This window comes from Eublepharis macularius, chromosome 15 (assembly GCF_028583425.1).
Source record: "Eublepharis macularius isolate TG4126 chromosome 15, MPM_Emac_v1.0, whole genome shotgun sequence".
Taxonomy (NCBI): domain Eukaryota; kingdom Metazoa; phylum Chordata; class Lepidosauria; order Squamata; family Eublepharidae; genus Eublepharis; species Eublepharis macularius.
Window position 1 is genome coordinate 6,472,412 of NC_072804.1, and position 19,105 is coordinate 6,491,516.

The window sequence follows — 19,105 nt, forward strand, 5'->3', positions numbered from 1 at the left end:
TCGTAGCAACAGGCTCTGAGTGCTGTGTTCACATTCGAGCTAGAGAAATGTTGTGTGTTGTAAACAGAATCAAGTCTTGAGAGCTGCGATTGGCTGAACACTTAATGTGAATTTCTATAAATACAAAGAAGAAGCCGAATGGAGGAAAACTTCTTTCCCGCTCTCACAAACTAGAAATCACTTTATGACACTAAGAGCCGAAACAGACGTGACGCATTTCACGTGCCGTCCACGCGATTGCACTTACACGTGTCTCCAGCGGGTTTTGCTGTTCACGTGCTGCCCGTGTGTTTCGGCACCCCCCCTACACGCGTTCGCGGTCGACCGTCCACGGGTTCTCGGCTGTACTTCTGTGACGCGCTTCCCTTGGCGCATGCTCACAGGAAAATGGCCGAGAAATAGGCCATCAGTTGCTGCACCTGAAGTGGCCGGCAGGTGGCGTCATGCATTGATCGTCACTATAAGTTGGCATCGCGTCATAGCACTCTATGCGCGCTGTCCGGGTTTGCCGACGCTTGTTGGGGTTTGCTGAAAGGGCTGTTCGAAGTGACGCGGGGTGCCAGCCCCAAGAGCAGCGGGCAGGTCCTGCACCCGGCATGACCAGAGCCCGCCACACGCTGACTGGCCGCATGTGTGCAGGACCCACGGCTGTGCAGACACCTGTTGGCGTCTCTGGCCTGAAGGACTGGGCTCCCCGGTCCTGTGCCCGCCGATTCTGTTACGTCTTGAGGGCCGGCTCCCCGCCTGCATGTCCGCCCAATGAACATTTTGCTGACATTCAATTCCCTGGATGGTCCAATCCACCTTTCTTTGTGGTGGGGGCGGATCTTGGGGTTGCCGAATCGGGGCGCCTCGTGATGATTGATGTGTTCCGCATCCCCTCGGGGTGCGTGGAGTGTGGCTGTGGACCGTTCGCCGAGGGGATATAACAGTCCTTCCAGACGCGAGCGCGCCGCACAGCGTGGAGCGATGCCGCCTCGTGTCCGAGCGCGCAGCCCCTGGCGTCGGTTCGAGGTCCACATGCTGCTCACAGCGATCCTGCGCATGGGCTACGCGGGGGAGCTCATGCGCGGGGCGCGGGCACGTGCACCGCACGCCTGGGAGGCGCTCTCCCGCGGCCTGGCGGTGTCGGGCGTCGCGCGCTCGCCACAGGAATGCCGTGGGAAGTTCCGCCAGCTCCGGGACCGCTTCCTGCGCTGGCGCCAGGGGGGTCAGCTCCGACCACCGCCACACCACCGCGCAATGGAGCGCCTTCAGGAGGAGTCTGAACGGTTGGCGGCGGCGGGACAGCAGCCGAGAGGTGAGCAGCTTTTCCGCTTTGCGCGCTTTGCGCCGGCCCTGACTTTCTTCGCACGCCCCCTTTGCCGGTGGGGGACAAAAAAGTGCGCGGTGTGCCGGCTTGGCGGGCCAGGGGAGCGCGGCGCTGGAGCTCTGTGTCTTGACTGTTTGCTCTTCTGCAGGGGAGGAGCACGGGGCAGAGATCATATCCGTGACCAGTGGAGAGGAGGCGGAGGAGGTGCCGGGCGCGGTTGTCCTCCGTGCGCCGCCATCATCGCCCACCGGAGTGGTGGCGGATAGCCCGATCCGCCCTGAGTCCGCCACAACCATGGAGCAAGGTGGGTCTGCAGGTGTGACACGGATGTGCGGATGAGGGCGGGGGAGGGCTCCCCCCCTGCCGCGGCCAGGGCGCTTGATGGGCCTGGCGTTGGCAGAAGTGAATCTTTTGCCCGCCCTTGAAATCCCTGAACACATAACGTTTTGTACCGGCACAGACTCATCCGGTTCCAGCGCGGGGACTTCGCGGGAGGAGGGGCGCAGGGCAGAGCTGGAGCGGGAGGCTGTGCCCATAGCAGTGCGTGGGCAGGTCGCGGTGGAGGCCTGCCTCAGAGTGTGTAAGCGGGGTGCCATTTCTGCTTCGAGAGGCGGGTGGGCCATCAGGGTTTTGGGCCACTGGCGACGGCGAAGATCTGTGGCTATGTGGTGGCCGCGGTATTGATCACCGTGCCGGCAAGATCCATTGTCCTATGTTTCCCCAATGGAGACAGGTGGGGGGGGAGGGAACCCATTACTGGAGATGGGGTGAGCTGCCGGGATGGCGGGTGCGTGGCTCTCATTGTGCTCTCTCCTGCAGTGAACCGAACCGAGGCGGCGGTGACCAGGATGGCGGAGGAGATCACGGCTATTGGTCAAGCGGTCCAGGACATGCGCTGGGACATGGCCACACTGCTGGGGAGGGGGGGGGGCGGGTGACGGTGCACACTCATAAAGAGAGCCTGCTGTGATTGGGGTTTGTTCAAGCACGGTTGCGTTGTAAATAAATGTTTCTTGTATCCCTGTTTACAGTCGTTTCGTGAGGAGACCCCCCCCCACCCCCCACCTCCAGGGGCCACACTACCCTGCGCGTGCCTGGACATGTCCCGAGCTGAGAGGGACAAGGGGCTGGGGAAGCCTTCAGGTGGCTCTTGCCAGGCAGAGAGGGCACACATGGCACCCATCTTTGGCATGCAGGCTTGCTCCCTTCTCCTTTGAGGCCTACTGGCTCTTGCCAGGCAGAGAGGGCACACATAGCACCCATCTTTGGCATGCAGGCTTGCTCCCTTCTCCTTTGAGGCCTACTGGGTGGGTGCCTTGGGACGGGCGAGAAGCGTGCCTGGACATGTCCCGAGCTGAGAGGGACAAGGGGCTGGGGAAGCCTTCAGGTGGCTCTTGCCAGGCAGAGGGGGCACACATAGCACCCATCTTTGGCATGCAGGCTTGCTCCCTTCTCCTTTGAGGCCTACTGGGTGGGTGCCTGGCGTGGGACGGGCGAGAAGCGTGCCTGGACATGTCCCAAGCTGAGAGGGACAAGGGGCTGGGGAAGCCTTCAGGTGGCTCTTGCCAGGCAGAGGGGGCACACATAGCACCCATCTTTGGCATGCAGGCTTGCTCCCTTCTCCTTTGAGGCCTACTGGCTCTTGCCAGGCAGAGAGGGCACACATAGCACCCATCTTTGGCATGCAGGCTTGCTCCCTTCTCCTTTGAGGCCTACTGGCTCTTGCCAGGCAGAGGGGGCACACATAGCACCCATCTTTGGCATGCAGGCTTGCTCCCTTCTCCTTTGAGGCCTACTGGCTCTTGCCAGGCAGAGAGGGCACACATGGCACCCATCTTTGGCATGCAGGCTTGCTCCCTTCTCCTTTGAGGCCTACTGGGTGGGTGCCTGGCGTGGGACGGGCGAGAAGCGTGCCTGGACATGTCCCAAGCTGAGAGGGACAAGGGGCTGGGGAAGCCTTCAGGTGGCTCTTGCCAGGCAGAGGGGGCACACATAGCACCCATCTTTGGCATGCAGGCTTGCTCCCTTCTCCTTTGAGGCCTACTGGCTCTTGCCAGGCAGAGAGGGCACACATAGCACCCATCTTTGGCATGCAGGCTTGCTCCCTTCTCCTTTGAGGCCTACTGGGTGGGTGCCTGGCGTGGGACGGGCGAGAAGCGTGCCTGGACATGTCCCGAGCTGAGAGGGACAAGGGGCTGGGGAAGCCTTCAGGTGGCTCTTGCCAGGCAGAGGGGGCACACATAGCACCCATCTTTGGCATGCAGGCTTGCTCCCTTCTCCTTTGAGGCCTACTGGCTCTTGCCAGGCAGAGAGGGCACACATAGCACCCATCTTTGGCATGCAGGCTTGCTCCCTTCTCCTTTGAGGCCTACTGGCTCTTGCCAGGCAGAGGGGGCACACATAGCACCCATCTTTGGCATGCAGGCTTGCTCCCTTCTCCTTTGAGGCCTACTGGCTCTTGCCAGGCAGAGAGGGCACACATGGCACCCATCTTTGGCATGCAGGCTTGCTCCCTTCTCCTTTGAGGCCTACTGGCTCTTGCCAGGCAGAGAGGGCACACATAGCACCCATCTTTGGCATGCAGGCTTGCTCCCTTCTCCTTTGAGGCCTACTGGGTGGGTGCCTGGCGTGGGACGGGCGAGAAGCGTGCCTGGACATGTCCCAAGCTGAGAGGGACAAGGGGCTGGGGAAGCCTTCAGGTGGCTCTTGCCAGGCAGAGGGGGCACACATAGCACCCATCTTTGGCATGCAGGCTTGCTCCCTTCTCCTTTGAGGCCTACTGGCTCTTGCCAGGCAGAGAGGGCACACATAGCACCCATCTTTGGCATGCAGGCTTGCTCCCTTCTCCTTTGAGGCCTACTGGCTCTTGCCAGGCAGAGAGGGCACACATAGCACCCATCTTTGGCATGCAGGCTTGCTCCCTTCTCCTTTGAGGCATACTGGGTGGGTGCCTTGGGACGGGCGAGAAGCGTGCCTGGACATGTCCCGAGCTGAGAGGGACAAGGGGCTGGGGAAGCCTTCAGGTGGCTCTTGCCAGGCAGAGGGGGCACACATAGCACCCATCTTTGGCATGCAGGCTTGCTCCCTTCTCCTTTGAGGCCTACTGGGTGGGTGCCTGGCGTGGGACGGGCGAGAAGCGTGCCTGGACATGTCCCAAGCTGAGAGGGACAAGGGGCTGGGGAAGCCTTCAGGTGGCTCTTGCCAGGCAGAGGGGGCACACATAGCACCCATCTTTGGCATGCAGGCTTGCTCCCTTCTCCTTTGAGGCCTACTGGCTCTTGCCAGGCAGAGAGGGCACACATAGCACCCATCTTTGGCATGCAGGCTTGCTCCCTTCTCCTTTGAGGCCTACTGGGTGGGTGCCTGGCAGAGGGGGCACACATAGCACCCATAGCGAGGGGTGCGGCAATGCAGCCTGCATGTTTGTGGAACGGGACACGCGGCTTGCAAGCTTGCTCTTTTCTCCTCTAGGGCCAAGCTGGGCACCAGGGGGGGGGCATGGGTGGACCTCCGTCAGGAAAGGGGGGGCTCGTGGGACTGGGTGGGTGCCTGGGTGGGGAAAAGGACAAAATGCGCATGCGCGGTCGGTTGATCAGTACTCCAATCGCCCACGTATGCGCACACCGGGTTCGAACGCGGGGCGCCATAGGCAGTGGGCGAGCGCCGTGCGCACTGCCCGTGGGGCCCCGCTAAGGGTAGCTGGTGCTATTCGGGCTTATCTCTCGCCCTGTAAGGGGGGGGGCGGCCTCGGCCAACAGAGACCCCGGGGAATGGGGGGGCGTGGCCTCGGGGGGAAAGGTCCAATCGGTTTGGGGGGGTGGGAGGGTCTGCAAAACATTTGTTTGGATTGCCGGGAATTTGGGGGCGGGAATGAAGTGAACCAAAAATGTTTCCTGCAGCTTAAAAGTGGCAACCATTGGGCAAATAAACGGGAAAGGAGCCAATGGGCAATGAGCCCGAGGAAGCCATCACATCACCCCGTGATGGGGCTTTTGGGGGTCGGTGTGTGTGCTTGCTCTTTATTCTCCCAACCGCGTTCCCTCACTGGCCCGGGGGGGGGGGGCCGTCACGGTGCAGGGTGGCGACTGATAAAAGTGCACACGCGTGGATGACTGCTTGAATGTTGCGATCATCCACGTGTGTGCACTGCGGATTCGAACGCGGAGCACCGATGACAGTGAGCGGGCGACTTGTTCACTGGCCGCGGTGCCCCGCCAAGGGCAACGGGTCTATTCGGGCTTATGTCATGGCCGGGAAGGGGGCCGTTCCCTCGGCGAAGTAGGAAACATAACTTTACATGTATTGTTTTCTGATAAAATGGGCAGGGAATGGGGGGGGGAGGGCGCGCTTCCTTGCAGAAGGAGGTGAGGCAGCGTAGTTTGGGGTGGGGCGAAGTGAATGTAAAAGGGAGGAAAAACTTGTTCCCCTTTACCAATCCCCAGTGTTTGCTAAAAAGACAAGCAAAGCGGTCGTGAAAGTGTCTTTATTCAGGAAAAAAAACAAGGTGCACTCAATTCAAGCGAACATTAGAAGTGCTGGAGCACAAGTCAACGAGGGTGGTGCTGGATAACAAGCAACCGCCCCCCAACCAACCCCCGTGGACCGTGACCGGCACAACTGGCCGCCACCCCTCCCCGGCCGGATCTCTCGAAAGGCCGGCGTCTCCCACCGCCCAAGCTCCCACCCTTATGCGTCCGAAATCCGCCCCACAGCCGACACCGGTTAGAAACAAAAAGTAACCCCCCCAACATTGGGAAAACACATTAATAGGAATGCCCGATCAGACGATTAGACCCCGGTGCAGAGGGGCCTCATACACCCTACAGCCGGTAGCGTCGTGGTGGGCAGCGCTGCCTTTTTGCAAACAGGTAGCCCCTAGGAAGGGGTTCGGGGTCGGCCCGGACACGGAACCTCTTTGGGCGTGGAGCGGGCGGCTCCGGCGGCCGGTTCTCATCTGCGGCGGGATCCGCCGTGGGAGCGTGGTCGGGAGCGTCGGCTGTGGGGGCCTCACCGTCTGCGGAGTCCCTGGGGCCGGCAGTGCTTGATGGTGGGGCAGCGGGGGCCTCAACCGCGGAGACCATCCTCTCCAGGAGGCGCACCATGTCGCGCATGCAGCTTTCTGCCGTGGCTGCTTGGCGCTCTGCCGCTTCAACCGCCCGGCTAAACAGTTCTTTTTGCTCGCCTCGGTCAGCAGCCTCACTCTGCCGCGCCTCCTTCTCCACTGCGCAGGAGTCGGTCAGCTCCGACGATATTTTCTCCACCGCACGCCGAGTCGCCTCCATGCACACGATCGCCTCGTTGCGCGGGCGCTCCCGGCGCCGAAGTCGGAGGTTCGACATTCGCTCCGCCGGAGACAGACGGCGTGTCCCGGCGGCCGTGGTGTCGGCTGGGTAGCGTGTGAAGAACGAGGGAGACGGTGTTAGATGGGGGCCTCCCTCCCGCAGGCACCCCGCATTCCCGACCGCACAACTGCCCACGGGACATTACTCACCGACGGTCTCTGCCGCGGAGTGGTCGCCGGCCGCTGCTGCCACAGATCGTTCTGGGAGGCAATCGCCGGCGGGCTCCTCGAAGGTGTCCTCGGTGTCCTCCGTTCCAACGCCGGCCACATTGTCGGTATCCCCCTCCGGTTCCCCCTCAGTGGCTCTGGCCGAACGTCGACGCCGGTCAACGACGGTTGGGGGGACGCCAGTGCCCATCACCCGTGGCACCACCAGATCCTGCTCCAGCCGCAGGAACCGGTTCAGTTCCTCAAAGAAGGGCCAAACCCTCCGCCCGTGTCCCGAACGACTGTTCCCGTCCACACACTCCTTGTAGCCCCTTCTCAGAGTCTTCGCCCGCTCACGACACTGCTCCCAGTCCCTGGGGAAACCCCTGGCCGCCATCTCGTTCGCGATCCACTGGAACTGGCTCACATTCCTGTAGCTTGCGGAAAGCCTGCTCTGCACAGCGTCGTCCCCCCAAATCTGGATGAGGGCTCTCGTTTCCTCGTCAGACCAGGGGGCGGCCTTTGCCTTCTTGCCTCGGGCCGCCGGGACCACCGAGAGTCCGGCACCGGTGCAGGACGTGGGGCTGGTGCTGAGGGTGATCAAGAGAGGCAGACTGCTTGCGGGTTCGGGAGGCGCGGTGGAGTCCATGTTGCGGTTGGCCGTTCTGGGTGTCCTTTGCTGGGCTCGGGAGCAACAAACGATCGTCAACGGCTGTCTTCGCGGTCAGTTTCGGGCTGCCTTTACAGTAAGTTGGAGGGGGGCGCGACGCTGACGTGGCCGGCAGGGGACCAATTGCCTGTCGACTCGCTGCAAGAGACGGCTGCTCGAGAGCGTCTGGGCGTCACACTCGCGCGGCATTGGACAGTGTCGGCCACGTCACGAGGGGGCGGGGGGGCGGACGTCTAAGGAGAAGGGGCCGTTGTGGGGCGGGAACCGTTGCGGTCGCCGTCACGCCATGGCGCCCGCTCACGGGAAGAGGAGCAGCAGGGGCCAGCCGCCGAGAGAAACACTCCGTGCCTTTGCGGTCGCGCTCTCCTTGTTCGCGCGGTCGGTCATCCGCTCTACGGCTGCCACAGCTGACACTGTGGCCCTGCTCGGGAGGCGGCTGGGAGAGGAAGTTAACGGCCGCCGCGCGCGACAAAGAAGAAGACTGCGGCAGTTGGTGGCAACACTTGCGTCCGTGGAGGAGATGGCGCAGTGCTTCATTGTTGCTTTCCCGCCGAGGAAGGCATGGGTGCTTCCCCGGGCATGCCCTCACTGGTGGCCGTGGTGGGAGCGCTACGAGTTCAGTGACGGGCAGTGGCTGCAGCAGTTCAGAATGCGACGTGCCACGTTCGAGTACATTGTTGGGGAGCTTCGCGAAGATCTCGTCCGCGAGACGACCCACATGCGCGACCCAGTCCCTCCCGAGGAGATGATCGCCATCACCATCTGGAAGCTTGCCACGGGAACCACAAACTCCGCGACACTGCCCGCATTTGGCCGTGGCGTCTCTACCGTCTGCGGGATATTCGACGAGGTCTGCGAGCTCATCGCTGCAAAGCTGACCGAGAAGTGGATCTGCATCGATTACCTCGAGGACATTATCTCCGGGTTCGAGGAGAGGGGATTCCCCAATGCCTGGGGCGCCGTGGACGGGACACACATCGAGATCCGTTCTCCGCCTTTCTCTGGGGACAAGTACATCAACCGCAAGGGATACTGCTCCATGATTCTCCAGGCGGTGGTGGACAGCGATGCACGATTCCTGGACATTTTTGTGGGCTTCCCGGGAAGGGCGCACGACGCGCGTGTGCTCCGTAACTCGCCCCTTTTCAAGAGACTCGAGGATGGCGCCCGTCGCCCGAAGCGGCCGGTCACTCTGGAGGGGGTCACATTCGACCCGGTAATCATCGGGGACCCCGCCTATCCTCTTCGGCCCTGGCTCATGAAGCCCTATCCGGCGCCATCAACGCGCGCCCAGGAGCGCTTTAACTACAGACTGAGCCGGGCGCGCATGAGTGTGGAACGCTCGTTCGGAATTCTGAAAAATCGCTGGCTTTATTTACAGCGGCCCCTACTTGTCAGCGAGCGCCTCATGGTCGCGGTAATCACCACCTGCTGCATCCTTCACAACATTTGCCTCTCGCGCGGGGACATCGTTTACGGGCCGTTCCCGCGCGAGCCGCTGATGGAGCCCGCGGATGAGCGGCCGCAGATTCCCTGGTCCGAGGCCGCTCTTACCGCGCGGGCAGTATCGATTCGTGCCGCCATAAGTGCGCACTTCCAGCATGGCCGATAATCCAATAAAGCTGTGACCGGTACAGCCGGTTTCAGACTGTGTGTCTCTATCCAGGGCGGGGGGGTGGGATGGTGGTGAGGCGGGCGGAGGGACAGCATCTGTGTGTTTGGGCGAGCACGGGGGAGGGGGGCCGCGTCGAAGGTGGTGGTGGGCGGGGGGGCGGGCGGGCGGAGGAACAGCATCTGTGTGTTTGGGCGAGCACGGGGGAGGGTGGCCGGGTCGAAGGACTGCTCTTTGGTGCCGTTCGGTGCCGTTTTAGGCAGAGGACCCCATGGGCACGAGGATAGAACGACGGTTTTGTGCTCATGGGGATCCTCGCTCGATCCTGGGCGACCCATCACGTTCGCGGTTTTTTTGTTTATTGCCGGGGAGGGGCCTCTAGAGGCTTGGCTGGTGCTTGGACCGCCCGCCTGACCGGAGTTAGGGCAACCCTCTACATGCTCTGACTTTTATTTTTCAAGAGATCGTGCTGTTGCAGCCTGGCGGTTGCTCTGGCCTGGGGGCGGGAACCGCTTCGAGTTGGGGCTCACACGGCATACCCCGGGTTTGGTTTGCTGTGTGTTCCCTATCCCCAGGTCCCATTCCGACCGGTGCATACAAATGGAAAGAGGCACACAAAAAAAAAACCATCATGGAAGACTTCACCCCAAAATGTGTCTCAACCTATAATGATGTTTAAAATCGTCTCTTGCTAAGCAAAGTCCAGCTCCTGGGTAGCCGTTCTTAAAATTACCCCACCCCAAAATTGCTTCTAGTCTGGCTTTCACTAGATTCCAACAATTTCCTGAAACTTTATATACCATTGATAAATATCTAGCAGTCACTCTTTATAACACCTAATGAGTTCATTGCGCTGTTTGGTCACCTGAATTAAACATGACCCCCTCATAGGGTTGCGGCAAACTGTTGTGTGTGTGTGTGTGTGTGTGTGTGTGTGTGTGTGTGTGTGCGCGTGCATGTGACATTTTGGTTTAATAAAACAACTATAAAGAATTGGCTCAACTGCATGAGGAAATCATATTTTCTTTGGGCAGAATCTCCCACATTTGGTGACATGGAAAACCAGCAGACTCCTCACTAAAGGCAAATCTGGAAGCTGCTTGCAGGGAGAGTTTTCACAGGAAGGGCCCGGGGGGAGCCTTGACTGTGCTCTGGGCCGGGAGCGGGAGCACACGCCTGGGATATTTTCCGGGGAATAATACAGAGGGGACCCTGGTTGGCAGGCCTGGGAGCAGGGACACAGAGCTGGGATTACTGGGGGTGGCACATACAGCCTACTGGGCTTCGCTTTGTGTGCGCCTTTCAGGATGCCTGGTGCTCTGCTAATGTCCTTTACCAAGAGATCGGGAGGGTTGCGTGAGGGCCCTCCCTTATTCAGAGCCAAATTCGAAGGCCAGGCTATTGGATCTTTAGTCTAATCCGGCCTGGTCCGGGCATTGCCGCACAAAATTTAACCACAAAGGAGTGCAATGGTGAGAGTCCCGGTTCCACGTGGAATCGGGGCCCTCCACCACCCTGCCGGCCACAGTGTGGCAGCAGGGCCATGTGGGATTTCGGCGGCGCCCATGGAGATGTGGCGACTACGCCGCCAGCACACCACGCAGCGATCTTGACGTTTCAGTCATGGTGGGCGCCAAGGCAAACCGCAATCCAGCCTCTCCGCAGCCTTGCGAAAGCCCAGGTGTGCTTGCAGCGGGGAAAGAATGTGCTGACTGTGCCTGCTCCTGCCCGGCGCCCGCCCAACCATTGCAGCTACTCTGCTCCCATGCTCTCTGCTCTCAATTTACATACGAATAAGCGGGTTGGCCAGCCAGTCATCCAGGCTCCGCTCCACCCACAGGACTTCCCCACCCAGGCCTACTCATGGTGATGGCTTGCCCATTGTCTGCGCCCTTCCTTTTGTCACTGTTTTGTCGGGCCCCCGCGGGGGCCCTAAGTGTTGTATCGTCTCAGCAGAAGCTGAGTTCATGGGTGGGCATATGACCGCAAGCATTTTTCGAGCTCGCGAGAAACCCTGCTCCACGTGGAAACGGGGCTCTCACCAAACCGCCACATTGCGCGGCGGTCGAACTTGGCTCTGAATAAAGAAGTCGCCCTCATATTCCCGGTTTTATCGCCCACAGGCTCCATCCCAGCCCTCTTGCGGTCAGGTCACGGGTGCTCGACGCTGCGTGGCGGATGCCAAGTTTCAGCATCGGGCGAAGACGAGGGGATGGTGCTTTGTCGGTTATGGGCTGAAAAGCCTTACTTTTCGGGGCGCACACCGGTTAAATACCGGCAGTACCGGGCGGATAGGCGTGCACAATAGGAAAAATCTGCATATTCCTTCCCAGCCTGCCGTTTCTCGGGGCAGGGGGAGGACTTTCCCCACCACTGTTCCAACGGAGCAGGTTTCGTTCGGGGGATCAAATGGGCGCGCGGCAAGAGGGATGGCTTTGAGTCCATTGTGATCCCCGTTCGATCCTTGCCTGGCCCGCGTTGCCTACTTCTTTTTTTCTGGGGCCCAAGTTGCTGTGCAGGCAGTGTGATTTGCACATGTTTCCGCGACAGGCATGCCCTGGCCGCGCCCCGGGGACCTCTCTTTTGTCCTTCAGATCACTCCTGCGAGAAAACACTAGCCTCTCATTGAATTTGAACGACTGGCCAGCCGCGGCCTCTGTTCTCCAAATCTTCCTTGTGTCCTGTCCTGCTTCTCCCTCCCTGCCCCCCCCCCCGATCTCAACATGGAGGACACAGGCCACTTCGGGGAGACTTGGCGAAGGACTCCCCAAACCCCCCTGCCGTTTCTGTTCTCCTGACTTTGTGTTTGAGGCACAATTATAGGACTTGCAGGAGAGATTTGCCTTGTGCCAAGAGTGGCGGAGGGTTTCCGGTGAGGCCTGCCGCGGGGCTCCACCATGAATAAGCGACCTGGCACCTGGTTCCAACAGAGCAGGTTTCGTTTGTGGGATTCAATGGGCGCGCGGCAGGCCCCGTGGGGGCAGGTTTTGCATGTTCTCCTCTCAGGGCCCCAAGTTGGTTTGCGGGCCGTTTCATTTGCACATGTTTGCGCGACAGGCATGTATTCGACGCGCCCCAAGCGCCACTCCTTTGTCCTTCATATTTCCCTTTTGTGCGATGCAAGGGTGAAGTCATCCGATGTTAAGATGCGCTCTGCCTCCCCCCCCCTGAATTCCCTCCCCGAAGGTCGCAGCCGAAATATGCATGCTATCAGAGGGGGCTGCCGCACAGGAGTCCCGTAGAGCAACAAGCAGGAAGGCCTGCTTAGTGCCCTGGGACTCCTTGTTCGAGCCCCGCATCGCCGCCCGCCCGGCCCGCCTCCCTTTTTCGCGTCTGCTGAGACCGACGGGTGGGAACCGCGCTGGCGGCCGCCGGTGTCCCCATGAATTTTTCACCGACCGGGGGGGGGGCGCGACCTGCGAGATCACTCCTGCGAGAAAACACTAGCCTCTCATTGAATTTGTACGACTGGCCAGCCGCGGCCTCTGTTCTCCAAATCTTCCTTGTGTCCTGTCCTGCTTCTCCCTCCCTGCCCCCCCCCGATCTCAACATGGAGGACACAGGCCACTTCGGGGAGACTTGGCTAAGGAGTCCCCAAACCCCCCTGCCCCCCCTCATGTGTCAATATTGAGCCAGAAAAGGGTTTGCTCCAGGCCTCCCCTGCCTGTGGAGACACGGCAGGGCCGTGCATGGCTCTTCCCAGCCATGGCCCAGCGGAGAAAGGAGCAGCCCTGCCAGATCTGTGTTCCTTCCCCCCCCCCCGCCCAAATCCAGGGTGCTGGTTCCAGGCCCTTTGGCCAGATCACCCCCCAGGTGTGCCCTGGACCGCATGTGTCAATATTGAGCCAGAAAGGGGTTTGCTCCAGGCCTCCCCTGCCTGGGGAGACACGGCAGGGCCTTGCATGGCTCTTCCCAGCCATGGGCCGGAGGAGAAAGGAGCAACCCTGCCAGATCTGTGTTCCTTCCCACCCCCCGCCCAAATCCAGGGTGCTGGTTCCAGGCCCTTTGGCCAGATTTGCACATGTTTCCGCGACAGGCATGCCCTGGCCGCGCCCTGGGGACCTCTCTTTTGTCCTTCAGATCACTCCTGCGAGAAAACACTAGCCTCTCATTGAATTTGTACGACTGGCCAGCCGCGGCCTCTGTTCTCCAAATCTTCCTTGTGTCCTGTCCTGCTTCTCCCTCCCTGCCCCCCCCGATCTCAACATGGAGGACACAGGCCACTTCGGGGAGACTTGGCTAAGGAGTCCCCAAACCCCCCTGCCCCCCCTCATGTGTCAATATTGAGCCAGAAAAGGGTTTGCTCCAGGCCTCCCCTGCCTGTGGAGACACGGCAGGGCCGTGCATGGCTCTTCCCAGCCATGGCCCAGCGGAGAAAGGAGCAGCCCTGCCAGATCTGTGTTCCTTCCCCCCCCCCCGCCCAAATCCAGGGTGCTGGTTCCAGGCCCTTTGGCCAGATCACCCCCCAGGTGTGCCCTGGACCTCATGTGTCAATATTGAGCCAGAAAGGGGTTTGCTCCAGGCCTCCCCTGCCTGTGGAGACACGGCAGGGCCGTGCATGGCTCTTCCCAGCCATGGCCCAGCGGAGAAAGGAGCAGCCCTGCCAGATCTGTGTTCCTTCCCCCCCCCCCCCCGCCCAAATCCAGGGTGCTGGTTCCAGGCCCTTTGGCCAGATCACCCCCCAGGTGTGCCCTGGACCTCATGTGTCAATATTGAGCCAGAAAGGGGTTTGCTCCAGGCCTCCCCTGCCTGGGGAGACACGGCAGGGCCTTGCATGGCTCTTCCCAGCCATGGGCCGGAGGAGAAAGGAGCAACCCTGCCAGATCTGTGTTCCTTCCCACCCCCCGCCCAAATCCAGGGTGCTGGTTCCAGGCCCTTTGGCCAGATTTGCACATGTTTCCGCGACAGGCATGCCCTGGCCGCGCCCTGGGGACCTCTCTTTTGTCCTTCAGATCACTCCTGCGAGAAAACACTAGCCTCTCATTGAATTTGTACGACTGGCCAGCCGCGGCCTCTGTTCTCCAAATCTTCCTTGTGTCCTGTCCTGCTTCTCCCTCCCTGCCCCCCCCCCGATCTCAACATGGAGGACACAGGCCACTTCGGGGAGACTTGGCTAAGGAGTCCCCAAACCCCCCTGCCCCCCCTCATGTGTCAATATTGAGCCAGAAAAGGGTTTGCTCCAGGCCTCCCCTGCCTGTGGAGACACGGCAGGGCCGTGCATGGCTCTTCCCAGCCATGGCCCAGCGGAGAAAGGAGCAGCCCTGCCAGATCTGTGTTCCTTCCCCCCCCCCCCCGCCCAAATCCAGGGTGCTGGTTCCAGGCCCTTTGGCCAGATCACCCCCCAGGTGTGCCCTGGACCTCATGTGTCAATATTGAGCCAGAAAACGTTATACCTCAGCCTCCCTTCCCCCCAAATCCAAGTTGTGTGTGTGTTCCAGCCCCCCGGCAAGAGCACCCTCCAGGCTTCCCCAGCACCTTCTGTTTAAAGACTATCCCAGAAAATGGGTTCCCAAAACATGCAGACCTGCTCAAAGCGCAACCCGTTTCCGGATCCAGGACATGTGTATTCAGTGTGCGGAGCCTGTTAAGTTTAAACAAAGCTTTATTTTGCCGACAGACAGGGCTCACCATGGCAGGCGGGAACCCCAGGCCCCCTGTGTCCATTCACTCAACTGTCCATCGAGCCAGACGGCCCCCCCCTTCGACGGCCAAGCACCTGGGCAAAGCTCGGGACACGCGAGAATGCCCTCACTCTTTTTGGCGAGGGTGGACGCGGGGTCGAAGTCCCAGGCTCTTCGCGGAGTTGCTCGGGTGCGTGCGGTCTTCCACGCTGAGTTGCCGTGAGAAAGGCGGCAGGAGACATCCCACCATCCAGCAGGTCAATCTCCTCCTCCTCCTCCTCCTCTTCCTTCCCCGCAGTGGGGCCTGCTGGCGGGAAACCAATTGGAATGCAATAAGCAGTCTTTGCCCCGACCAACCATACTACTGAGCATTGTGGAAACACCGAACAAAGCCCCCATCTAGGCGCCCTCTGTCGACCCAACAGTGACCTCGCAGCGCCCAGTGGGCCGCCATTAGCCACTTACTCCAAAACTGGTCCCGGCGTGCCTGGATTCTCTCATGGGCCAACCCCACAGCCTCCATCCGTCGCTCGGTGTCACTGGCTGAAAGACAGGCGGTGTAACGATTAAGGAATTTCAATCGATTGGTGATGCCCATCCCCAAACCTGCAAGCCGTGTGTCCCTTCTCCCTGGCAATCGCCACCCCCAGCCTTCCCCAGCACCTCTTCTGTCATATTGGGGGATGACCGGGCCCGCTTCTCTACTGACCGTAAAATTGTCTGGACACGCTTCTCGCCCGACCTATGCCGAGTGCAAAAGTGGAACTTGCCCGGGCATGCTGCCGGCCAAGCCCATGCTCCGCTTTAGCCAGCTAGGCCTAGAGAGGAGAAAGGAGCAAGCCTGCAAGCTATGTGGACCCTCCCCAACCATGAGTGCTATGTGCGTCCCATCTCCCTGACAGTTCCCCGCTCCAGGCTGCACCAGGACACACAGCGTGCATATCCGCTGGACTCTTGTTGGTCATATTGGGACGTGTCCGCGCACGCTGCTGGCCCAGCCCATGCTCCCCTTTAGCCAGCTAGGCCTCAAAGGAGAAGGGAGCAAGCCCGCAAGCTGTGCGGCCCCTCCCCAAACATGCGAGCCGTGTGTCCCTTCTCCCTGGCAAGAGCCACCAGTAGCCTTCGCCAGCACCTTTTGTTGACCTATCCCCAGCACCCAGAGTATAGAAGTGGAACTTGCCCGGGCACGCTGCGAGGCCGCAGGCCAATGTCCCCCTTTGGCCAGCTAGGCCTCAGTGGAGAACAGAGCAAGCCTTCCAGCTGTGCGTACCATCCTCAAACATGAGCGCTGTGTTTCCCAGCTCTCTGGCAGCTCGGCCTGCGCCTGGCGCCACACAATCGGCTGTACAGTCGGTTTGTTGATGTAATATTGCCTCTGACAAGCAGAGCTGCAACCTTTTGTTTATGTTCACTTCTGTATCACCATCAATTGCTGACCATAATCATTATAACCATTAGATATCATTTTAATATTTCACAGTTTATTCAATCCTGTTAAGAGCAAGCACAAAAAAATCAGCTCTTTAAAAGTTCTCCTTTTGGAGGTTGGGTGTATAAAAAACATATAAAACCTGCATTGGTACTGCTGCATAGTCCTTTACCTAACCTCTTTCCAAAGTGCAGAATCTTGTGATCTCAATCACATTCTTCAGATGGTAGATGCTAAAATAGCATGCCACACTCCAGAACTTCCTATATAGCAAAATGCACACAAAAGGTTGAACACTGGAAGCTCTCTATCTTGCTTCAGGAGGTAGAACCATGCAGGCAATGTACTGTGCACTGAGCCCGGCTTCTACTGAAATCAATAGAAATGCTTTTCTAGGTTGTGGGACACTTGGGTGCAGACAGGATTTCTAGAACTCAGAGGAGAACCTAACTTTGGAGTGCTGACCAGCCAAATACCAGCTGGTAGAGCTGTGACTGACCCAAGGCCATGCAGCTGGCTTCAAGTGGAGGGGTGGGGATTCAAACCTGGTTCTCCAGATTAGAATCCCGTGGCTCCTAACCGCGCTGTGCGGCCGCAGGCCAATGTCCCCCTTTGGCCAGCTAGGCGTCAGAGGAGAACAGAGCCGGCTTGCAAGCCGCTAGGCTAGGCCTCAGAGGAGAATAGAGCAATAGAGCTTGGGCCGCCCAACAGAGAATATAGTTTGGGCTGCCCAAGCTCCTGGAGTTCAAAGGTGGAACATTCCTGGGCCCGCTGCAGAACACTGCACCCATCGAGGAACAGCTTCCGGGGGCCGCCGCCCACTCGTTTCTTGACAAGACTTACTTCGTGGTCGCTCGCCCAGAAACTCCTTCTCCACCATGTCGACCTCGATGTCCTCCACAACAGCGGTCAAGTTCCTGCGGACCGTGTGGGCGAGATCGACACGGTCAGGGAACAGCGACTCCAGGCGGAACGGCACCATGGTCTCCTCCGCCGCCTCCCGCTCGTGCTCCGTCAGCCCCTTTTCCTCCATGGCCGCGGCCGCCTGCTCCGCCCACTCCTCACGCCAGTTGCTTGGCACCCACTCCGCCATGCTTTGCGACGATGGCGGAGGCACGTCTGGTCGGCAGGGGAAGCCTCACGAGTTTGCGGGGGTTTGCGCGGGCAAACCAACTGCACAGCCAATTGCGTTGCACCACGCGGAGGCCGAAAGCTGGTTGGTCGTAGCCGAAAAAGCGGGAATCGGAGACACCGACCGGGTCAATGCGGCAGGTCAAGAGCTGATCAAGCCCCCCCTAATTCCTGGGGCCTCTGAACGGAAAACCAGACGCAGCCGTGATGGGGTCCACCCGGAGGCACCAGGGGCAGTGCGCCCCTGGATTTTTGGCAAGAAAATTTTTTTTGACAGACATGTCTTAGACCTCGCCCGTGCACTCCCCCCAAGCCCTGGGCGGGCCCTGGGATTTCGGACAGTCCCGTGTGTGTTTCTCACAAACATGTTCCCCCCTCCCCAAGTGAAGACATGTCTGTGTTTGCCTGTGTTTGTCAAAGGCATGCCCTCCCCCAGTGGACAAGCACCAACCAACGGACAGGGCCCCCCGCCCCGCTTCGAAGCCCTCAGGCAGCCGGGCAAGATCCCGGAGTGCGGGGGGGAGCCAGGGGGGCCATCTCTGACACGAAGCCAAACAGTCATCCAATCTTTTGAGGCCCGCGTTGGAGGCCCCCGGACCAGTCCATTGCGCGTCACCTGCTCGCTCGCAAGCTGCAGGCAATAGCGCCATCTAGCAGTCATTGAGAGGTCCACAGCCCCCGGGATGGTAAAAATAGCCGCTCTGTTCTGGGAACTCGCTGGTCGTCAGGAGGGGCACGTGCAGACGCGGACACACAATCACAGGTCTGGTGCGGGCAGGACACGCGCCGAAATTCTGAAACAGCCACGGGCGGGCCGAAACAGACGGGAGCGCGGACACGTGCGCAACCACGTGTAGTTCTTAACGTGTGTTTTGGCTCTAATTGGTAGTGGAGTCAAGACAGACAAAAGGGAGTAATGCTTTCCATAACAAGTGACTGACTTGTGGAACTCATTGCCACAAGATTTAGTGATGGCCACTGGCCTGGCAAGAGAGGCAATGATCATGAGGTGGTTTTCCCAAGGTGAGGCTCATCCATTGCACTATGGGTGTGTGCTAACCCCTGTGATTTCCCCAAATGCGGCTAACTTGACTGCTCAATTTGTGTTAGATAGTTTTTAAAGTCAGGTGGAAACGTTTCTGGAGGATAAGTCTACCACTGGCTCTGAACCATGAGAGATGAATGGGACCTCTGCGTTCAGAGGTAGAATGCCTCTGACTGTCAAGTGCTGGGGTGAGAGCTGAAGACTGGCCCTATTTGTGGCCTTCCAGTTGGCATCTGTTTGGTCACTCTCGAAAAGAGAAAGCTGGACCATTGCTTTGAAACAGCTAGACTTCTCTTACTTCTTAGGTATCAAAGAAACGCTCCAAATTTCCAGCATTCTTGTCTCAAAAGGAAACAGATCTTGGGATGTCAGGACTTGCCTCTTCCCTTGACCAGAGCTACGTTCTGAGCATGACTTGAAATCCAGCTGCGTTGCCTTGCCCCCTCATGTACGAGCTTTGGTGTGGTGGAGTGTAGTGGTGAGAGTGTCAGACTAGCATCTGGTGGACCCACGCGTGAATCCGCGATCTGCCGTGGAGGCTCAATGGGCGGTCTTGGGCCTGTCACACACTCACAACCTAAACTACCTTGCAGGGTGGTTATGAGGATAAAATGGAGAAGGGAGAATGTTGTCAGCCACTTTAAAGTATAAATGAAGTATAAATTCAGCCTACTTCCTGAAGGAACCAGGTTAGATCCTAGCAGTAAGCAGCCTGCTTCTTGGGAGGGGTCTGGTGAAGGAGCTGTGGAACGTATGAGGTCACCGGAGAGAGAGAGGCTCGGACCAGCACCTTTCTG

At 59.5% G+C, this 19,105-nt stretch overlaps 1 protein-coding gene, 1 long non-coding RNA gene and 1 other non-coding gene across 3 annotated transcripts; all 3 read left to right on the plus strand.

The window, feature by feature from the left end:
- The first annotated feature begins 1,414 nt into the window (after positions 1–1,414).
- On the plus strand, positions 1,415–2,207 carry LOC129342879 (uncharacterized). The gene is made up of 3 exons (XR_008598265.1): positions 1,415–1,616; positions 1,773–1,892; positions 2,132–2,207. It is a non-coding gene; the product is annotated as an uncharacterized LOC129342879 (long non-coding RNA).
- Positions 2,208–8,119: 5,912 nt separating this feature from the next.
- On the plus strand, positions 8,120–9,082 carry LOC129343439 (uncharacterized). The gene has a single exon (XM_054999635.1). It carries the CDS (start codon positions 8,120–8,122, stop codon positions 9,080–9,082), a length of 963 nt encoding a protein of 320 aa, XP_054855610.1.
- A 9,156-nt stretch (positions 9,083–18,238) lies between these two features.
- Positions 18,239–18,401, plus strand: LOC129343748 (U1 spliceosomal RNA). Its single transcript, XR_008598326.1, has one exon. It is a non-coding gene; the product is annotated as a U1 spliceosomal RNA (small nuclear RNA).
- Positions 18,402–19,105: the final 704 nt, after the last annotated feature.